This window comes from Tachypleus tridentatus, chromosome 9 (genome assembly GCF_004210375.1).
Source record: "Tachypleus tridentatus isolate NWPU-2018 chromosome 9, ASM421037v1, whole genome shotgun sequence".
Lineage (NCBI taxonomy): Eukaryota > Metazoa > Arthropoda > Merostomata > Xiphosura > Limulidae > Tachypleus > Tachypleus tridentatus.
This window is the reverse complement of record NC_134833.1, coordinates 61,069,423-61,088,707: the sequence shown is the minus strand read 5'-3', so window position 1 is coordinate 61,088,707 and position 19,285 is coordinate 61,069,423. Positions and strand designations below refer to the sequence as shown.

Sequence of the window (19,285 nt, the reverse complement as noted above, 5' to 3'; positions counted from 1 at the left end):
ATCCTCAAATCTATGCTGCTCCGTAACGGTCATAAGTATTTAAACGAAAACATGTTTATTCTCTTTTGTGTGGGAAATGTTTGGTTTTGACTATAATTTAGTGAAACAATTAGTGTATAACTTTACCCATGCGATAAATGATTTGTTTGTTTGTCTTGAATTTCGCACAAAGCTACTCGAGTGTTATCTGTGCTAGCCATCCCTAATTTAGCAGTGTAAGACTAGAGCAGGGGTTCCCAACCTTTTGGCACTCGCAACCCCTTACCTTAAAGTTTGAAACCCATGTGACCCTCTACTTAGGGCTTACTATCAGCAGCTTAATTTTTCTTTTATTTTCTGTGAAGAAGAGGGAAAGAAACATCTAAAAAAAATATTTAAAAATTCTGTAATTATTTATTAGCAAATTAAATCACATTGGTCCAACCTGAATTCACAAAAAAGAACATATATTTCTTAAAATAATATTAACATAGGTTTGAACAGCTATCCAACCCAGCTAGTGAGATGCCTGATGTTGCATTTTAGCAGCAAGCTTTGAACTTCGTGGCCGAGCGTTTGTTAGAGCCAGTCTCATGTCATCTCCAACATCCAATCTGTTCCTATTCTTTGTTTTTATATTGACAAGAGTGGAAAATCCTGCCTCACACAAGGACACGTAAAGCTATCATGCTGACTTTGTAGTATGACTGATACATAGCGCACCAGAAGTGAGTGACGGATTTCACCTTGAAGAGATCACGAGCTGAAGAGTCGTTCCTTAGATCCAGAAATTCATCTTCGATATCATATGGGATGCTGGATACATCAAGTTCAGTACAAAATGGGTTCCTTTCCAGGGTCTCCTGTTCCTGTGATAGCTCAGGGAAGTAACGCTCGACTTCCTTTTCTAGAGATTGAAGATGTTCGGTAATCTCATCCTTGAGGAACTGATCCAGTTGGATCTGAGACTCATCCGTCACTTCACAAAGTTATTCAAACATAGCGATGTTTCCAAGATTTGTTTTCCGACGCCAGTTCTGCAGTTTGGAAACATAGGCCCGAAGACTATCTTCAAAAAGGATAAAATGTGTTTACCTTCCTTGAAGCTTCAAATTGAGCTTGTTCAGCTGGTAAAAAATGTCGGCTAGGTACGCAACCCTTTTATTCCATGCTTCATCTTCGAAGTGAGCTACAAGATCTTTCCTTTCTTGAGTCTCCAGGAATAGCTTTATTTCATCTTTCATTTTAAAGACACGATTAATAACATTTCCTTTCGACAACCAACGTACTGCTGTGTAAAAGAGAAGGACTTCGTGGTCAGCATTCATGTCTTTGCATAGTTCTTTGAATAGGCAAGTGTTGAGTGATGAGTCTTCACATAATTTACAATTTTGACTACAGATTCAAGCACTTCTTGCAGAGAGGCAGGGAGAGTCTTACTGGTGAGAGCATATCAGTGAATCATGCAGTGGATGCCCTTTGCTTTAGATGCTAGCTTCTTCACTCTCGACTGGAATCCTGATTTCGATTACAGCATAGCCGGTGCACCATCCGTACAAACCCCACACACGTTTTCCCATTGAAGATCTTCATCTTGAAAAAAGTTGAAACTTTTTGCCTGACATCATCAGCTTTTCTTGTGGTTTCAAGTGCACTGTAGAATAAGAATTGATGTCACCTGAATTAATGTATCTCACGAAGACAAGCAACTGAGAACATTAACTTACATCTGTTGACTCGTCGAGCTGAAAGGAGAACAAAGCGGAACCCCTGATTTCAGTCAAAACCTGTTCCTTCACATCCATATACATTTTAGAAATGCGCCTCTGTATAGTATTATTTGACAGGGATACTTGCTGCATCTTCTTTGCACTGGCTTCTCCAAGAATAAGATTTACTGCTATCATCATGCAGGGTTTAAGAAGTGTTTTTCCAATCGTATGAGGCTTTTTTTGTTTAGCAATTTCGAATGCAATCTCATATGAAGCTTCCATTGCGGCTGCACTCTGCTGCTGAAACGACCCACTTCTATCGATTCATTGGCTTTTAAGACACCGTTCATGCCATTTGATGAAATCCAAACCCTTCTTTAGGTGTTATGGATGTTTCGTCTCGAGATGACGCTTGAGATTTGATCGTTTCATTGATTCTGCACTCGGGACAGCATGGCACAAAACACACTGTGGTTTCTCGATGCCGTCGTTGGCGAGGACAGTGTTGAAGGACTATTATATATCTAAATTGGTTTAAACTTTTTTAGAAGCTTCGTGCTTTGTTATTGTTGTGTAAAATGCAAGATTTCAATAAAAAAAATATTTTATTGTGCTAGTGCACGTGTTCTGCATTATTTTTTGTGCTCCAGCTGTTAACGTTACATCCGTCGTAAACACACATTGGAGATGTAAACCTATTTTAACAGGCCCTAACGTATCTACTTTTTCATTAATCCCAGAGACACCATATGGGGACAGAGTAGCTACAAAAACGGAGTAACAGCATTTAGTATTATACCTTCGCTTGTTTCTGTATATTTTTATCTTTACCTGCAACATATGTTCTTAAATGCGTGTTGTGCAAGTCCCATCTATTATCGATATTTTTTAAAATGTTCGTGTGCATAAGAGTCAAGAATGTACTACAAGATTTGTGTGCAATACTAATGATTTACAATATTGTAGAGAGCTTTAGTAAAGGTTTTAAGAGTGTTGTGTGATTTGTATAAAAAGGGGCAAGCCGAGACCCGGGATCTCTGAGAGAATATTATTGGACAGCTACTGTCGGTACGCCATAGGCCGAAGAAGCTATAATTGTGATTATCGTTTATTAAAACTACAGAATAAGGCCAGGAGTGTTACAGATTTCGAACATTAGAAACCGTTCATTTAAAATAAATTCCTTTAGACGTTGTTATTCCGACGAGTGCATTAAATATCTTCTCCGGAAGAAAAGTGCTTGTAAGGATGTGTGGCTAGCCAAGAAAAAACGTGTCAGCGTAAGTGAGGTGACCAGTATTATCTCAAAATTAATTTTCTCAGCGTGAACCTGAATCGTTGATAAAATATTTAGTTCAAGACTCGATTTTGTCTGTAAGTTTGTAAAACTGTTATATATAAACCATCGTTTTAATAACTATTAGTAGAAACAGTTATTATAAATTTTAGAGTTTTGTTGTTTGTATATTAAAATATATTTGTTTTATAAAAAAAAAGGAAATAGTGTGTATCAATCTTGAGAAAAGTAACATACATTTTTTTTACCTATTGACATTTAATTAACTAATAAGCTCAAAATAAATTCCGGCTATTTGAAGTATTAGTGCGTAACGTACGTAATATAATAAATGAGACACATCCGAAATAAAGTATAATTCATGACACCCCTACCAAAAATAAGAAACATAGTGTAACAAACTGTGCTGGGAGTAATTTATGCATAATTTGCATTTTACAGTGTACATTACATTGGAAAAATTCAATGTAATTAATCATGAAGAGGCAGGAACTTTATGCAACACAACTGGAACTGTAAATATAAGTCAAAACAGCTACCACAAAAGTTGCAAATAATCCATACAACTCATCCAGTAATACAGTCGTACTATGCGATTACGAGCAAATTGCTAAGTTAACCAGTTCAATTTTTTGTTTATTTAAAGCAGTAAATATCATGAACAATATAACCCCTAATGGAAAAGATAAAAGCATATACTTATTAAAATATTTTGTTGTGTTTTGGTTTAAATATATGGATCGTCATGAAGTAGAAATATCAATATCATATCTTTACAAGCCTACATTTAATAGTGCTACTAATACTACTAAAATTTCTACTAGAAGTAAATCCAGTGCTATCAGTAATAACATATTCTGTATCCCCTGATTCAATTATGCAGTCAACTACTTGGAATAAGTATTTTTGTTATAGTATAAACGTTTAAAAAATTGCAAAATTCTTAAATGAGATATTTTTCATGTGCAGTAAATGCCATGCCTTGAAATATATTAAGTCGAAATAGTATAGTCACATGGAAGTCATCAGACGAGCACTATAATACTCTACACTATAAACCAGTAAACAAGGAACCTGTAGAAGTGGTTCGGAACTTATAAGTACGTGACCAATACGAGGGAAGGTCAAGTGCTCGGCAGACCTTTCTTAGCAAGTTGTTTCCTCACACGGATTCTTTGGTAGTTGCTTTTTCTTTGCGTTATATTAATTTATGGACAATTGTAAGCTGATATTGTAATTTGTATACTCTTTGCAGCTATGTCCGTTTATTCGTTGTTACTATCTTGAACAAATACATCAGAGTTTACTTTTGTGAGATTGCACATACAGTCCTGGGGCCCAGAATGTCCAGGTGGTTAAGGCACTCGACTCGTAATGTGAGGGTCGCGCGTTCGAATTCCTATCACATCATTTTTTTGTTTTTGGAATTTCGCACAAAGCTGCTCGAGAGCTATCTGTGCTAGCCGTCCCAAATTTAGCAGTGTAAGACTAGAGGGGAGGCAGCTAGTCATCACCACCCGCCGCCAACTCTTGGGCTACTCTTTTACCAACGAATAGTGGGATTGACCGTCACATTATACGCCCCCACGGCTGGAAGGGCGAGCATGTTTAGCGCGACGCGGGCACGAACCCGCGACCCTCGGATTACGAGTCGCACGCCTTACGCGCTTGGCCATGCCAGGCGCCCTATCACATCAAACAAACTGGCTCTTTCATCCGTAAGTCGTTATAATGCGGCCGTTAATCCCATCATTCGTTGGTAAAAATGTGGCCAAAGAATTGGCGGTGGGTGGTTATGACTAGCTGCCTTCCCTCTAGTCTTACACTGCTAAATTAGTGACGGCTAGCACAGATAGCCCTCGAGTAGCTTTGTGCGAAATTCCAAAACAAACAAACAAACAAACATCTTTATTAATATACAATTTCGTGTATTTTGTTTTTATGTATTTTTCTTTTAATACCTCATGGTTACTTGTCTACAATACAACAAACCAGTCAGGAAATTAGATCCTCAATATCCTACTACACACGAAGGTTTGATACCTCTTCTTAATGTTGTCATATAATGTCAAATATACTTTTTCTTTCTCTTTTTATTTCTCCATAAGTGATTCCGTGTTAAGTCTGTGAAATTGTGATGTTAAAATTGGAGTTTTGATTGCCGTGGTAGACATACTACTTACATGTATCTGGGTCGTGAAATGACCTGCGGGCAGACGGAGTAGGTTAAATCGGTTTAGCGGACAATAAAATTTAACTTTCAAACAAATAGCCTTGGCTAAAACACACGTTAACTTTCCTCTTTTTCCCAACAGCTTGTCACGTGGGTAACCTAATGCACTACATTACAACTCCTTTGGAAGTAGATAATCTAACGTTCTATCCAACAATCATAGCTAAAGCTTCATAATAATTTGTAATTAACATTTATAAGGAGTGGATATTTGCTTATTCATATTTGCAGGTTTTCAAGGTTCTTTTTCTTGAGACACAATCATTAAAAGATGCAAAAAAAACACAATCAGTTCACAGTTTTCATAATTAAGCTTTTTTCTTGTAATTAGAATTTTAAACCACGAGCCGAAACTAAAATGATAATCAAAAAAATAAAAATAATATTCAACTCAAGTATGATAAGGATGGACAGCACGTTTTAATATTTCTATAAAATTTGTGTGAAGCTCTTTTCAATCAAATTTTAGTGTAAATGTAACTGTCATGCTCATATTATAATTAGTAGCGACAAAAAGCATAAAATAACGAAATACATTTTCTTCAATTTCAGCCACCCAAGTCACAAATACCGGGTATGGCAGAGTTCAGTCATAAGACCGAATATGTCATTACTCTTTGGAATATTCAGTGGCACCGTTGAGGCACAGCATTAATCTGAGGACTCATATTGTTAGAAACCAGGTTTCGACACTTGTGACGGGCAAAGCTCCAATGGCTTGTCGTGCAGCTTTGTTTTTAATTCCAAGTAATCAATCAATAACACCTTTAGCTAAGTATTAAAAAAAATAAACTGTAGACTAACATGTGCAAATAACAGACAAAATGACAAACTTATAACTTACAAGACCGTTATCATACAAATTTAAAGTATGAACTACAACTTTACACTTTTTCAATTTAAGGATCATTGCCACTCTAATGCAAATTTCATTTTTAATCAAGTTACAAACGTTAGTTAATAGGATTAATTATTCATAAGCTCCAATTTAAATCAAACCCAAATTTGGTTTCCGTTTCGAAGAATCTTTGTGTTTTTGCGAAATACCTGCATCCATCAAACCTGATAACACTGTTTTCTGAAACGTATGTAATTTTAAACAATCTTACAAGTTAAACATAGGGAATAAAACAAATACATACATACATATGTATTGAACCATAAATATTCTGCGGTTACAAAAAGGAAACATGGTGATATTTGTTCATATTGTTTTATTGTATGAGATACGCATAAATAGTTTGAAGGTTATTTTACATTTAAGACCAACTTACAAGGACGACATCTCACTAATTATTTTCTAAATACGCTGTTGGCGACATCGTGCGTAAATAATAACTGTTATTCTCACGTGCTTCATAATAATATGATCGATAATGTTTTACATTTCCTTCAGCGTTTAAATTTTTCTGGTACAAAACGTTATTTTGGGTTAATTCAAACTAGTTTTGTATTCCTTTCAAGATCTTATAGATGAAGTGTGATGAATATTTTTGTCTTGGGTAGAATTATTTAATTCTCATTTGACTTCAGTTGTCAAGTCTCTAATCAGCACTTAAAAACTAACATGTTTTGTGAGTACGTATACCATTTGTTTGTTTAACACAACAATAACTCACGTTTTAATAGCGTTGTCCTTCGCGTTTGTTCCGTCAGATATGGCACGCAAGTGCGCGTGTTATCAATGTATTGAACATACTGCTAAAATTAACTACAATTCCAACTAATGGATAAGCATTTGCATAATGTCTTTTTTCATCCATTCCTTTCCCTATTGTTTTGTGTTCCGATCCTTTAACTGTGAATTTCTCTATTATTTGACGCTAATTTTAGAGTTTTGTTTTTGATAAATCAATATTCATTATTCGTTATGAACTACCGTTAGAAATACAATAAAAAAGAGAATTATACACGATAATTCAAAAGTCGGTTGACAGTAATGTAATTCATAAATAGACAGATTGGAGAAAATTATTGTTAGTTGTATGAAATGACGTTTTGCTGCCTACCCGGTGTTTATGTTCCTTATGTCATTTTCGAGGTCATATCAATCGTAGTTCTTCTTTGCACTGAAATCCCAAATGCATACGAAATAAATGACCTAATTTATTGTGAAGTCCAAAAGTTAATGTTTAATTTTGTTTTCGAAGTACACAAGGAGAACATTGAAATAATTCTATTATTTTCCAAATTTGTTATGTTACCAAAAATGTTGTTTTTTGTTATGATTGCCTCTTTATATTTTTCTTTAAAAATGTTTCTTATAAAGGACGATAAAATACTTAATATACCTGGACTTTTCGTTATATGGACTGATAAAGGAGTACTCTTCGTTTAAAATAATATGGCTGAAAATAAAGATTTCGTTAGAACCGAAGTATTTGAAAGTTTTTAGTATCAGAGTCAGATAATTTTACTACAGGTCACCGTGTTTTTCTCTCCTTCTTGTTATAACTTCCTATACACAAAAAGTAAGATATGATTATTTAATGTTCTGTATTTGTCAAATTTCTATAGCTTAAAAATCATATTGTATAATAATTTATATTTATGTTACATTATTTACCAGAAAGAGAAAATTTGTGAATGAATGCTTTAGAGAAATTCATATTTCTATACTTTGTAATGAGAACAATTTTAGAACATGCACGAAATAGTTAGTTTATACTTTAAAGTAAAAGACAATGTCACCTTCTTCGCGCTTGGCATGACCAGGTGATTAAGACACTCAACTCGTAACCTAATAGTCGCAGGTTCGATTCCTCTTCACACCAAACATGCTCGCTCCTTCTGCCGTGGGGGCGTTATAATGTAACTATCAGTCCCACTATTCGTTATTAAAAGAGCAGCCCAATAGTTGGCGGCGGGTGGTGATGACTAACTATTTGTTTGTGAAACATATTGAGTTAATACCTTATGTCCACCCGTCTAAAATACAACAAGGCAGACAGGAAATAAGGGCCTCGATATCCTAATACACACATTGGTTTGAAACCTCTTCTAAATGTTGTCATATATACTTTTTCTTTCTCCTTTTTTCTTTTCATTTTTGTCATATAAGTGATTCCGTGCTAAGTCTGTTAAATTTTGATGATAAAATTGGAGTTTCGATTGCCGTGGTCGGCATAGTATTGTCACGTGACTGGGTTGTGAATTGACCTGCGGGCGGACCCAAGGGTTGAATCGGTTTAGCCGCTGGAGCTTCTACTAATATTACCTGTTGTCACGTGCAAAACTTATTTTTAAGTGAGAATTTCGACGGTGGGTCGTGATGACCAACCGCCTCCCTTCTAGTCTTACACTGCTAAAGTCGGGACGGCTAGCGCATAGAGCCCTTGATCGGCTCTTCGCGAACTTCAAAAAAGAAAAAAAGAAATGTCACCGTCTCAACCAATATCAGTAATGTTTATTTTCATGGTCTTTGTTACAGTGTAGACATAACGTGAATATATTAATATAGATTCCTATATCTTAATTTTGGCCGTTTTGAAGTTGAATTGTACATGCTGCTTTCATTTCTTTTTCTTCTCAACTTGAATCTCAGCATAATTCATACAGTCGTATTTTTGTTTTCATTTCACTTCATATCTGCTGCTTATAAGATTGAGATAGTTTTAAACTTTATAACGACAATAACCATGCAGAAAAAATTGCATATATACAAGAGTGTTGCACCAACCACTGTGCTGAAAACGTCGCACCTTTATTAGTACAAACAGACTATATTTGAGGTTTAACGAAACTTTTGTAGTGCAGTTTAGTTTCGTGTTCTAAATGACTTAATTACAAATAATTTAATTATTTTACTTATTTCTTGTGTGGATGGACAAAACTTTCATGCACAAACAGTTTTTTATTGTTTGTTTAAATTTCGCGCAAAAGTACTAGTCGTTCTTAATTTAGCAGTGTAAGACAAAAGGGAAGGCAGATAGTTGTCACTACCCACCGTCAACTCTTGAGCTACTCTTTTACCAAACTAATAGTGGGATTGATCGTCACATTATAATGTTCCCATGGCTAAAAGGGCAAGCATGTTTGGTGCGATAGGGATTCGAACTCCCAACGATTCGAGTGCTTTAACCACCTGGCCATGCTGAGCGTACAAATTTATGAATAATTATGGGTTCCCAACTTCTTTAATTTCTTGTAGATATAAAAAAAATATTTTTTCAATTTTTTTAGCACATGGAAGTGATGATTCTTTTCTTTATTGAAATTTTATGAGAATAATTTAGAATAATGTTTTTTTCAATTTAAAAAAAATATATAATGACTGGATTTTCTCCGTTTTAACAAGACACTGAAGAAACAACATGTATTAAATTAGATCATCAAAATCACATGGTACCCTTTGTTCCAATACAAACGTAAAGTGATATTTAACAAATCAATACAAACTCAACAGTATTGTTGCTTTGAGAGTTTTATTTTCAAGATAAAAGTTTTTGAGAGTTAAACATATTCCAAAGAAAAGGAAACAACGACAGATTCAAATTATTGTATTATAGGTAATATGTAGAAGATGATCCTCATCAACTGTTAAGTGATTGGTTGAAGCTATAAATAAAAATAACATTGAAACGATTAGGTATTATTGTCAATACACATCGAATTAAATCCAATAACATTTCGTATAATATATTAGTCACATTAATTAATACCAAATGTGATAGAAAAATCACAAAATTCTGACCATTGTTCTAAAATGGTGACAAAAGTTGTTTTTTTTTGGATTAAAAAACTCAAATATCTTACTTAGCTGGTACTCAGGGAAATGAAAAGTTTAAAATATTTTCTTGTATAATAAAAGTTAGTTTTTCTCTTTAGATTAAATAAAATTTATCTATTTGCAGATATTTGTTTTTTCTTGTTTTAGATTTCATCAGATTATATGTTGATACCATATAATAGTTTATAGATATTGTATTTCATTTCGTAGTACAAACCTTCTTTATTGTATTACAATTGTAATTTTATTGCATCGCAATTATTATTCTAAAGTGCAGTGTACCAGAATGTTTTTAACGTGGGTTACCAGTGTCATTCTACGTGAAATTATCCTACAGTACTATCCTCATTAGTTTTTTGGGCATGTTTGGTTTGAATTTTGTTAGCCGTTCCTAATTTAACAGTACTTGAAGGAAAATAGCTAGTTATCACTACCTACCGCCATCTCTTAGGCTACTCTTTCATTTACAAGTAGAGCAATTATTATATTATAACGCTCCGACACGGACAAAGTGTTTGGTGGGACAAAAATTCGAACCCATGATCCTCATTAGATTCTACCTGTCTCTCTTTTAAAGTGTAATGGAATGGGAATAAAGTATAATTGTATCATGTTTCTTACGTGTTATTATCATTGCAGAATTTGTGAGAAATATACGACTTAACATCTTTAACTCATTTTAAGAAGGATACTTTATCAATCTATGTAAGGAAATGTAGGTTTTTATTCAACGTCTTTTTTGTATTTGTACAAGTCTTTATATATTATCACATATTTTCATAACACCACATATTTAAAAATAAAAGAATAATTAAAGTGCTAGCCTTCTATACTGCGAAAATAAAACTAAACAATTAATCAACACTAATATATACAATTAATTTTCAATTGCTGTGGTATTTTTTCTTAAAGTAGGGCATTTGATACGTCAATAGTTATTACAGGGTCTAACTGTTAAAAAGCACGTAACCCTATTTCAAACTATAAATATTTTTAAATCTTCTTATAGACAATAATGTTGATAGCATTTTCGGCGTAGTTCTTTAATGTATCAAATTTACAGATATATTTTAACCTGATGTTAACTTACGTCTTCACAAACATTTGCTAATCGCTTCAATGATTATAGATTCTGGATCCACGTGAAGTTCTGCATATTTCTCACCGACACACATTTTCATTTCCTACACCATTATATAAACAGGATTTAATGTCACTTGAGATTTTTGAAGACTAAAACCTTGAAGAATAAAATCTTCAACAAATATGAAAGGCGTTTGTTTAAAGCCTTAAAGTATATTGTAGTTTTAGGGTGAGTATAGATCACATAACTCAAATCTCCTATAATTTATTGCAACTTCAATCAGTTGGTTCGTTTCACATACATAGTTATGGAATTACATATACATAAACATGGAGGCGTGCAGAACAATTAAGTATTATTAGATAAAAATCAACGTCAAAGAGACGTTTCGAAAGCTGAAAAAACCTAGTGACTTTAAAACTTTTCTTTGACTGATAAGATATGAGTGTTTGTGTTTTAGACGTCTCACAGAGAAGTCTTCAAATAAAGGAATTGTATATGGACTTTCGGATTTATAAATTAAATAATTATGAAATACAAGTTTTATACAATTTAAAATTAAACTAAATTGGATAGAGTATTGAGATTGTTTCGTAAAACAAGGTGGTCTGAAATAGAAAAGAAATGGGCCTGAGTTCAGATTTGAATCTAAGCCAACATCTACAGTGATGTCGGTAACAATGTTTTTAGACGCTGTAGTAAGTCGTATAAAATATATTTAAATTGCTGAGACCTCATTTCTTTGTCAATTGTTCTATAATCTCGTGATGATATATAATAACTAGTTTCTGTAGAGTAGGGAAATAAAATAATTTTGTTGCCGTAGTAGTTCTTCGTACAAACAGAAATAAATTTTGATTACGAAAGCAGAAATTAAGTACAAAATTTCATTATATTTAATTATCACCTGCACATCCGCTTCTCTTTCTTCACGACACATTTCATTCAAGAACTCGTCCAAGCTATCTGTAGGAAATTCTGCTTTTTCACACTTTCGAATTGCATCTGGAAGCTTGAGATGAAAAATAAATTCTGTTACTTCAGCTTTAATGTTACTTTCCATAACTTCATTTTGTGATATTTAATCGTAAACGTACGTTTATGTGTCAAAAGCAGTATCATTGTTCTTAATTTTGTTATATCTATTTTCAAACATGCTTCTCCTCTGGTTCCTTTACAATCAAATTGAAATCTTTATTTTGACATGAACTGAGGATATGCAACATTTTTGAAACAGAGACAAATAATGGAAAATATATATATAGCAAGGAAAGTAAGGCAAAATAAATATATTATTTCAAATCTGTGAGTTACGTCCAATATACATCTACACATGATGTATTTTAAAGAAAGAAATACTTATTTCACCAACCTTAATATTTATTAAATATCAGTTAAAACTGAAAGTTTTTGTTACTGTCTGTAAAAAATTCAAGTTTTGAATAAGTTATGAATACTTTTTATAATGTTGAAAAACGGAATTATCGGTAAATAATTTACTATCATATTTGAATACTGTTGTTTTAATGTGTGTTTGTTTTTCTGATAGCCACATTGGGCTATCTGCTTAGCCCACTGAGGGGAATCGAACGCCTGGTTTTAGCGTTGTAATCTGAAGATATACCGCTGTACTAGTGTAGGGCTGTTGTTTTAATCCTTGAATCTTAACATTTACTCTTACTGTGTTAAACTAAAATCCTATATAAATGTAATTTTAATTGCAATTCGTACACCAAGAAGCTCTTTACTGAAGAGGAAATCTACTGTTTACAGTAATAAAACATTGTTTCTAAAACTATAATGAATTAATAAAAACTGATTAATAATAATATTCCAAACACTTACCCAATCTGCCCTTTCACCAAAAATTTTTGTATCGCACTCTTTTACCTCATTCATTTTTCCAGGATTCTCTTTATTCAGCTCTACATGGAAAGGTACATATTTGAGTTACCTTAGGAAGACATTTTTCTCATTTCACATACCAGCGTACCACAAAATACTTTATTAAATGGAAAGAAGAAGTTACATTCTTTTACCCCAACAATAGATCAGAACATTTAGACGTGAATAGAAGTGTAAAACTTTAATGAAATTATTCCAGATATTCATGTATAACCTAGTTGAAATATTCTCTAGAAGAAATTTTAATGTGACCCTCGACTATTTGGAGCCATCGGAGAGTGTGATGTTATTAACTAAAGAATTTTAGTATATTTCTTATGCATAGTATGTTTTTGTGAAAATAAGGAAGTTTGCTTTAATAGTATTTTATTCTAGTTTTCTATTGCTTTGTTTATCTAACTGTCAAAGCAAAAAGAGAACACTTATTCCAGTAATACTATTAATTAATACAGTAAATAGTAATAAATTTTGAAAATGAACTTACTACACAGCAGTTTCCACGCTATATCTATGGCGTTGCCTTTAGCCATCGTCAAGCTTATGAGCACAACAAGAACTGCAAATATAACTTTCATGTTGAGGATGTTACTGTTTTCACAAATATTTCACCTTGGAAAACCTTTTTATATCACTTATCCACATCTTTCAGCCAATGGTTTAAATTAATTTGTATTTATTTTAAACATAATAACTTAACTCGTGTTTTCACCAACCATTGCAAACCTCTTTCCGGATTGGTTGAACCGTGTCTGGTAAGAACCAATAATACAGTGATTATCTTAAACACAAGAGTCTACATTTTATATAATAAGTTCACATGAATCACATCTTTTCGTTTACAGTTTCATTCCTTGTGAAAAAATTCACTGTATTGCAGCACGTTATACATATTAGACCCTTAATACATTTATTTCCTTGAAAGTACTAACACGTCTGACATGTTTTTATAATACTATAGATATAAATAAACAGTTGTTTTATCTTTTTTTGCGATTCTGATGAATTTCCAAACACACTTTACGATTAATACTGTTCAAGTTTTTGAATCACCGTTTCTCTCTTCAATTTCATTACTCCTTCTCTTTCTTGCTGTTCCTGTTTTTGAAATATCTTTAACATTAAATGCAAATAATGAAACATGGATATTTAAATCATCTAATGTTTTAAAAAGTAAGAAAAATAAATTAAGTTTCTCTTATATTGAAATAATGAAAATAAATCTAATTTGCGTAATTCTGCTTATAATAAACATAATTTTCAGATCTGAGTTTCAGAATTAATATATTCATTATTAAAACCATGAATCTGAAAAAGTATTTTTATCATTGAAGACAGCACGAATGTAAGGGGTATGTTGCAGTCTTGTGTCCGTGGATAAAGACAGGTGTTAGAATTGGGGAAACATTTTATGCCAATAATTAATATTAATGTGTTTAAATGTTATTGCTCTTTTACTCACCGCCCAAATTGTTACTGATAACAATTTTGATTTAATATTTTTATATGCAGTTGGTTAACTTTACCAGACGAAATGATATGGGATAACAGTTTTTCTGACAAATTCCAAACATTACGTTGCTAGTAAGTTTTTATGTATCTGAATGATGTGTATGCTGAATATTATGTGAAATATTCTTATTATTTGTATTACTAACGATTTTGTTCCACACAACAAACAATTTAATATTTTTTTTGTATGTACACTACAGTAACTATTATTGTATGCAATTTTTGTTAATACTTTGAAGAGTTTTTCTTGACTGTAAGATAATATTTAATATTACATGTCTTCCTGCTAGTGTTTTGTACATTCTGACATGGCTGATAAATATAAATAACAAACTCAATTAGAACAGTTTTAAGACGCGTGAAAAGTTTGAGTGTGTTGTTGAGTATAAAAGGATGTTTCTTTGTTAACAGAAGTAGAAGTTCTGAAATATTATATGTTGATTCAACGACCTGTATGTTCATTATAATGATGTATTACACATTATAAAGGAATCTTCTATCTGTTTTGACTAAGTTCTTTTTTTTTTCGGTACTTGTGGACTGAATCAAACGTAATTCCTTATTTTTCCATTGTTACGAATTTACTATTATACATTTATTTCAATATCTATGTCTGTTTCATTTTGATGCGTATAACCTATATTGTTAAATGTGAATTGGAAAGGTCTCGCCTGTTCTCTTAATTTGTATAAGATTCTTGAATGTAGAATCAACAATATATATATATTGTTGCCTACTAAACTTTCGAGAACTTCACCTCAAGAATATAAATTGACGTGCCAAGAGACAGAATATGTTCTCGTTTTATTACAGTTATTATACCATAAACCTGAGACTCCATAATATTTATAAATGCTTATTAATCGAAAAACTATATATATATCATCAAAAACGTTTATAGATTTTGAACATTACAAACTGTTCAACTTAAGAGAATATACTTCAAACGTTAGTATTTCTACAAAGACATTGCATAACTTTAGTGAACAGTGACAGACAACTTACCTGATAAGTGAACTATACTGATATAAACACTGAATTATTAGTTCGTCGTGAACCGTGGATTTAAGATTGAGTTTCCCCACCAAATGGAAATTGTAAAGCTCTCGTATATAAACCATTATTTGTAATAACCATTTCATACATTTCTTTTACAAATAAATTTGTGGCTATTTGAAATGTACATGAAGAGAAACAGAAATCTTCCACATTAGTAGGTCAATTAATATCCTGGTGTTACAAATGTCTTATTTTATAAGTAGAATAAATTGCATTCACATGGTTATTACATGTTGCTGTGGTAATGTATGACGTTGTAGTTTTAAATATAATAAAATATTTTCTAAACTGCAGAAACTTATGCAAGTACAAGTAGAATGTAGTTTAAAACAAGTTTTTATAGATTTGATCACTTTTATCTCTTCAGTGAATGTTTCCGTATCTTACCTGAAAATAACAATTTATGTAATAGTTTATGTTTTTGAGTAAAGACTTCATTCAGTATTTCTTTCATAAACTTTGTTTCAGATTTACATTGCAACAAATATCTAAACAGATGATTTCTTTTTATTTAACAATTTTCGTGATCTGTTAACAGGGAAGGAAGGTTATTAACAAATAGTTCTAAAGTCACTAGCTAGACTTGAATAGGTATTAAACGTTATTATGTGATGGTCAAACCCACTACTCATTGGTAAAAGAGTAACCCTCTAGTGTTACTCTGCTAAATTAGAGACGGCAAGTGCAGATAGATCAAAATTAAAAAAAGAAATCTAATTCACGTAAAATTTGAAAATATTATTTTAATTATGTTATATTTATATATAAATGTCTTAATCCACTCATATGACAAAATAATTTCAGAATACAAATATAGTTAGTTACAAACTAGGTAGTGTCTTGAGACAATCACCTGAAATTGAATAGGATATTTGTAATTTCAAGGAAATATGAATGGAAATATCACTTTTCATTCAACACAATTTTCTAAAGCGAGATATACAGTGTAGCTGTTTTATAAAATGATATGGTTCTTTGTAATAATATTATCTTCTTCAGCTTTAAGTCTATTAATATTTTTCTTAAATTAATAATATGAGCTTTTAAAAGATTATTGTTACTGTATATGTAATAGTACTTATCATTGAAAGTTTGTATGCTCGTTTCTCGTTAAATCGGCTTACCGAAAGTGTTGAACACGTTATAAACATCGGACACACCGTTATGTCAAAGGGAATATGATGAAAGTTTATGATATGGAACGTTATTGAACTATAACAAAAATTATGTAATATAGGTTTGTATTTAATTTTCTAATAAATGTGACATCAACGATGGAATGTATAAATAACAACAGTTATTCCCGCGTGTTATATTGTAATACGATCGATAATACTTTACCTCTACTACAAAGTTTCAAATCTTCTGATTCAATAAATTTGTTTACTTATTTGTTCCGTTATACAGATTACGTATAAATTTTCATATTCATTTTTACCCAGTATAGAAGTATTTAGCTATTATTTAAGTTCAGTTATCAAGTCTTTAATCAATACTTAAAAACGTAAAACGTTTAATGAGGCAGTGCTTGTTTAACGTTATAATAGTTCACATGCATTTCCAAAACATTCCCATTGTGTTTGTTCTGTTAAATGTGGCACGCAGGTGCTCGTGTGCTTAATGTGTGGAAACCGTACTGGTAAAATTAGCTAAAATTCTAAAATATAGATAAACAGTTGCATAATATATGGTTTTATTTTTTACTTTATCAATATCGTTTTATGTTTCAAGCGTTTTACTATGTTTATGTTTTTGGTTCGAATTCGTGTGTAGTCAGTCACACGAGGGCTATCTCCTCTAGCCGTCCCTAATTTAACAGTATTAGATTACATCACCACCCACCGCCAACTCTTTTATGAACAAATAGTGAGGCTTATCACTACCTTATAAATCCCCACGGCTGAAACGGCGAGCATGTTTGGTGTGTGACAGGAATTCGAGTGTCCTGACCGAAATAAGAATAGTGTCTCACATCCATGTTTATTGACAATTGGTTTAAAATAAAGTAACTCTTGATGTTGAATTCCTGTTCATATATACAAAATTGTTGAAAATTTTGGTGCTTTGTTACAAAAATTCGACGTTATTTTAATAAGGCATAAGATGCACTCTTTATGTTAAGTTATAAATACTCTCTCTGTGTGGGTATTTGGGTATTGATGGTTGTTTACCGAGGAGTTTCATGTTTCATTAACCTCCTCCACCAGATTTTGGTTTATTTATTTATTTTTCTTTTTTTTTTCAACATTTAAGCACATTTATATATGGTACATGAGGGCCCGAATAACCCGCACTTACTCAGGGCAATGCCCATGCTCGATCTACACATACGATTGTTGCAAAAAGTAATAAATGCAAGACGTGTTGTTTGTCTTTTGAATTTCGCGAATGTGCGCGAAGGCTATCTGCTTTAGCCGTTTCTAATTTAGCAGTGTAAAACTGGAAGGAAAGCAACTAGTTATCACCATCCACCACAAACTCGTAGGCTACTTTTTACCGATGAATCGGAGGATTGATTAATTAAGCACGTTTCTATTGTTGCTGGGGGAGGAAGAGTCAGAAACATATGAACACGGAAAGGAAAAAAAATATTTGAGAAATTCATAAGTTATAGTTACAAAGAAAGAGAGAGAAAAGATTTTTCATTTTTGGAAACTAACACAAGAAGGCAGTATAATGAAATTAATTGTATAGAATACGTTCACAAACTGCATTTCAAAAAGTTATTAATAACCATATGAACTTTTAAAATAATAATTAGTACAACACTTTTGTAAATATGTTCATTTTTAAAGCTAAGAAAAGAACTGTTTCTTCTCGGAAAAGAATGTGTGTGTTTTTATAGCAAAGCAACATCGGGCTATCTGCTGAGCCCACACAGGGGAATCGAAAGCTGATTTTAAAGTTGTAAATCCGTAGATTTACCGCTGTACTAGCAGGAAGCACGGAAAATAACGCAAAATTGTTAAAACGTATAACTGTAGTTACATACACTGCTGGCCAAAATCTAAAGGCCAACGAACATAAAGAAAAGGGCCTGGCATGGCCAAGCGCGTAAGGCGTGCGACTCGTAATCCGAGGGTCGCGGGTTCGCGCCCGCGTCGCGCTAAACATGCTCGCCCTCCCAGCCGTGAGGGCGTATAATGTGACGGTCAATCCCACTATTCGTTGGTAAAAGAGTAGCCCAAGAGTTGGCGGTGGGTAGTGATGACTAGCTGCCTTCCCTCTAGTCTTACACTGCTAAATTAGGGACGGCTAGCACAGATAGCCCTCGAGTAGCTTTGTGCGAAATTCAAAAAAAAAAAACATAAAGAAACAATATGCATTTTGCGTTGTTAGACTCAACCATTTATTTGAGTAGAGTTTCGAAAACGAGAAAAGGGTAAAGAGAAATAAGAAACTTTTTTATCATTTAATAGTGAAAACGTGAACACTATGAAATTATCCTAAATACTATCTGGTCAAAGGTTTAAAACCAAACGAAATTTAGTCGTTTGTGTTCAAGTGTTAGCGTTGTCAACATCTCCTACTGACATCTCCTGTGTTATATTGGGTAAAAGCATGACAAAGTTTAAAAAGTTGACAGAGTTTCAACGTGACAAAAGCAAGGTCTCTATGAACGTGCCATCGCTGGTGAGATTGGAAGTAGTTAGACTACTGTTGCAAATTCCTTAAAAGACCCTGAGGGATACGGAACGAGAATTCTAAGTGGTTGGCCCAAGAAAATTTTGCCGGCGTTGAGCAGGAGTATTCGACGGGTTGTCCGCCAAGACAACAG

The 19,285-nt window shown here is 32.8% G+C and overlaps 2 protein-coding genes across 3 annotated transcripts in view; one reads left to right on the top strand and one right to left on the bottom strand.

The window, feature by feature from the left end:
* LOC143225304 (uncharacterized) overlaps positions 1–19,285 on the top strand; it is a 520,157-nt gene that overhangs the window by 10,047 nt on the left and 490,825 nt on the right. The gene's annotated exons all lie outside the window — the stretch shown is intronic.
* LOC143225305 (uncharacterized) lies at positions 9,629–13,582 on the bottom strand. The gene is made up of 5 exons (XM_076454454.1): positions 13,424–13,582; positions 12,880–12,959; positions 11,942–12,046; positions 11,041–11,134; positions 9,629–9,778 (listed from the first exon to the last, which is right to left on the bottom strand). The coding sequence occupies exons 1-4, from the start codon at positions 13,512–13,514 to the stop codon at positions 11,045–11,047; spliced, it is 366 nt and encodes a 121-aa protein (XP_076310569.1). The 5' UTR covers positions 13,515–13,582; the 3' UTR covers positions 9,629–9,778; positions 11,041–11,044.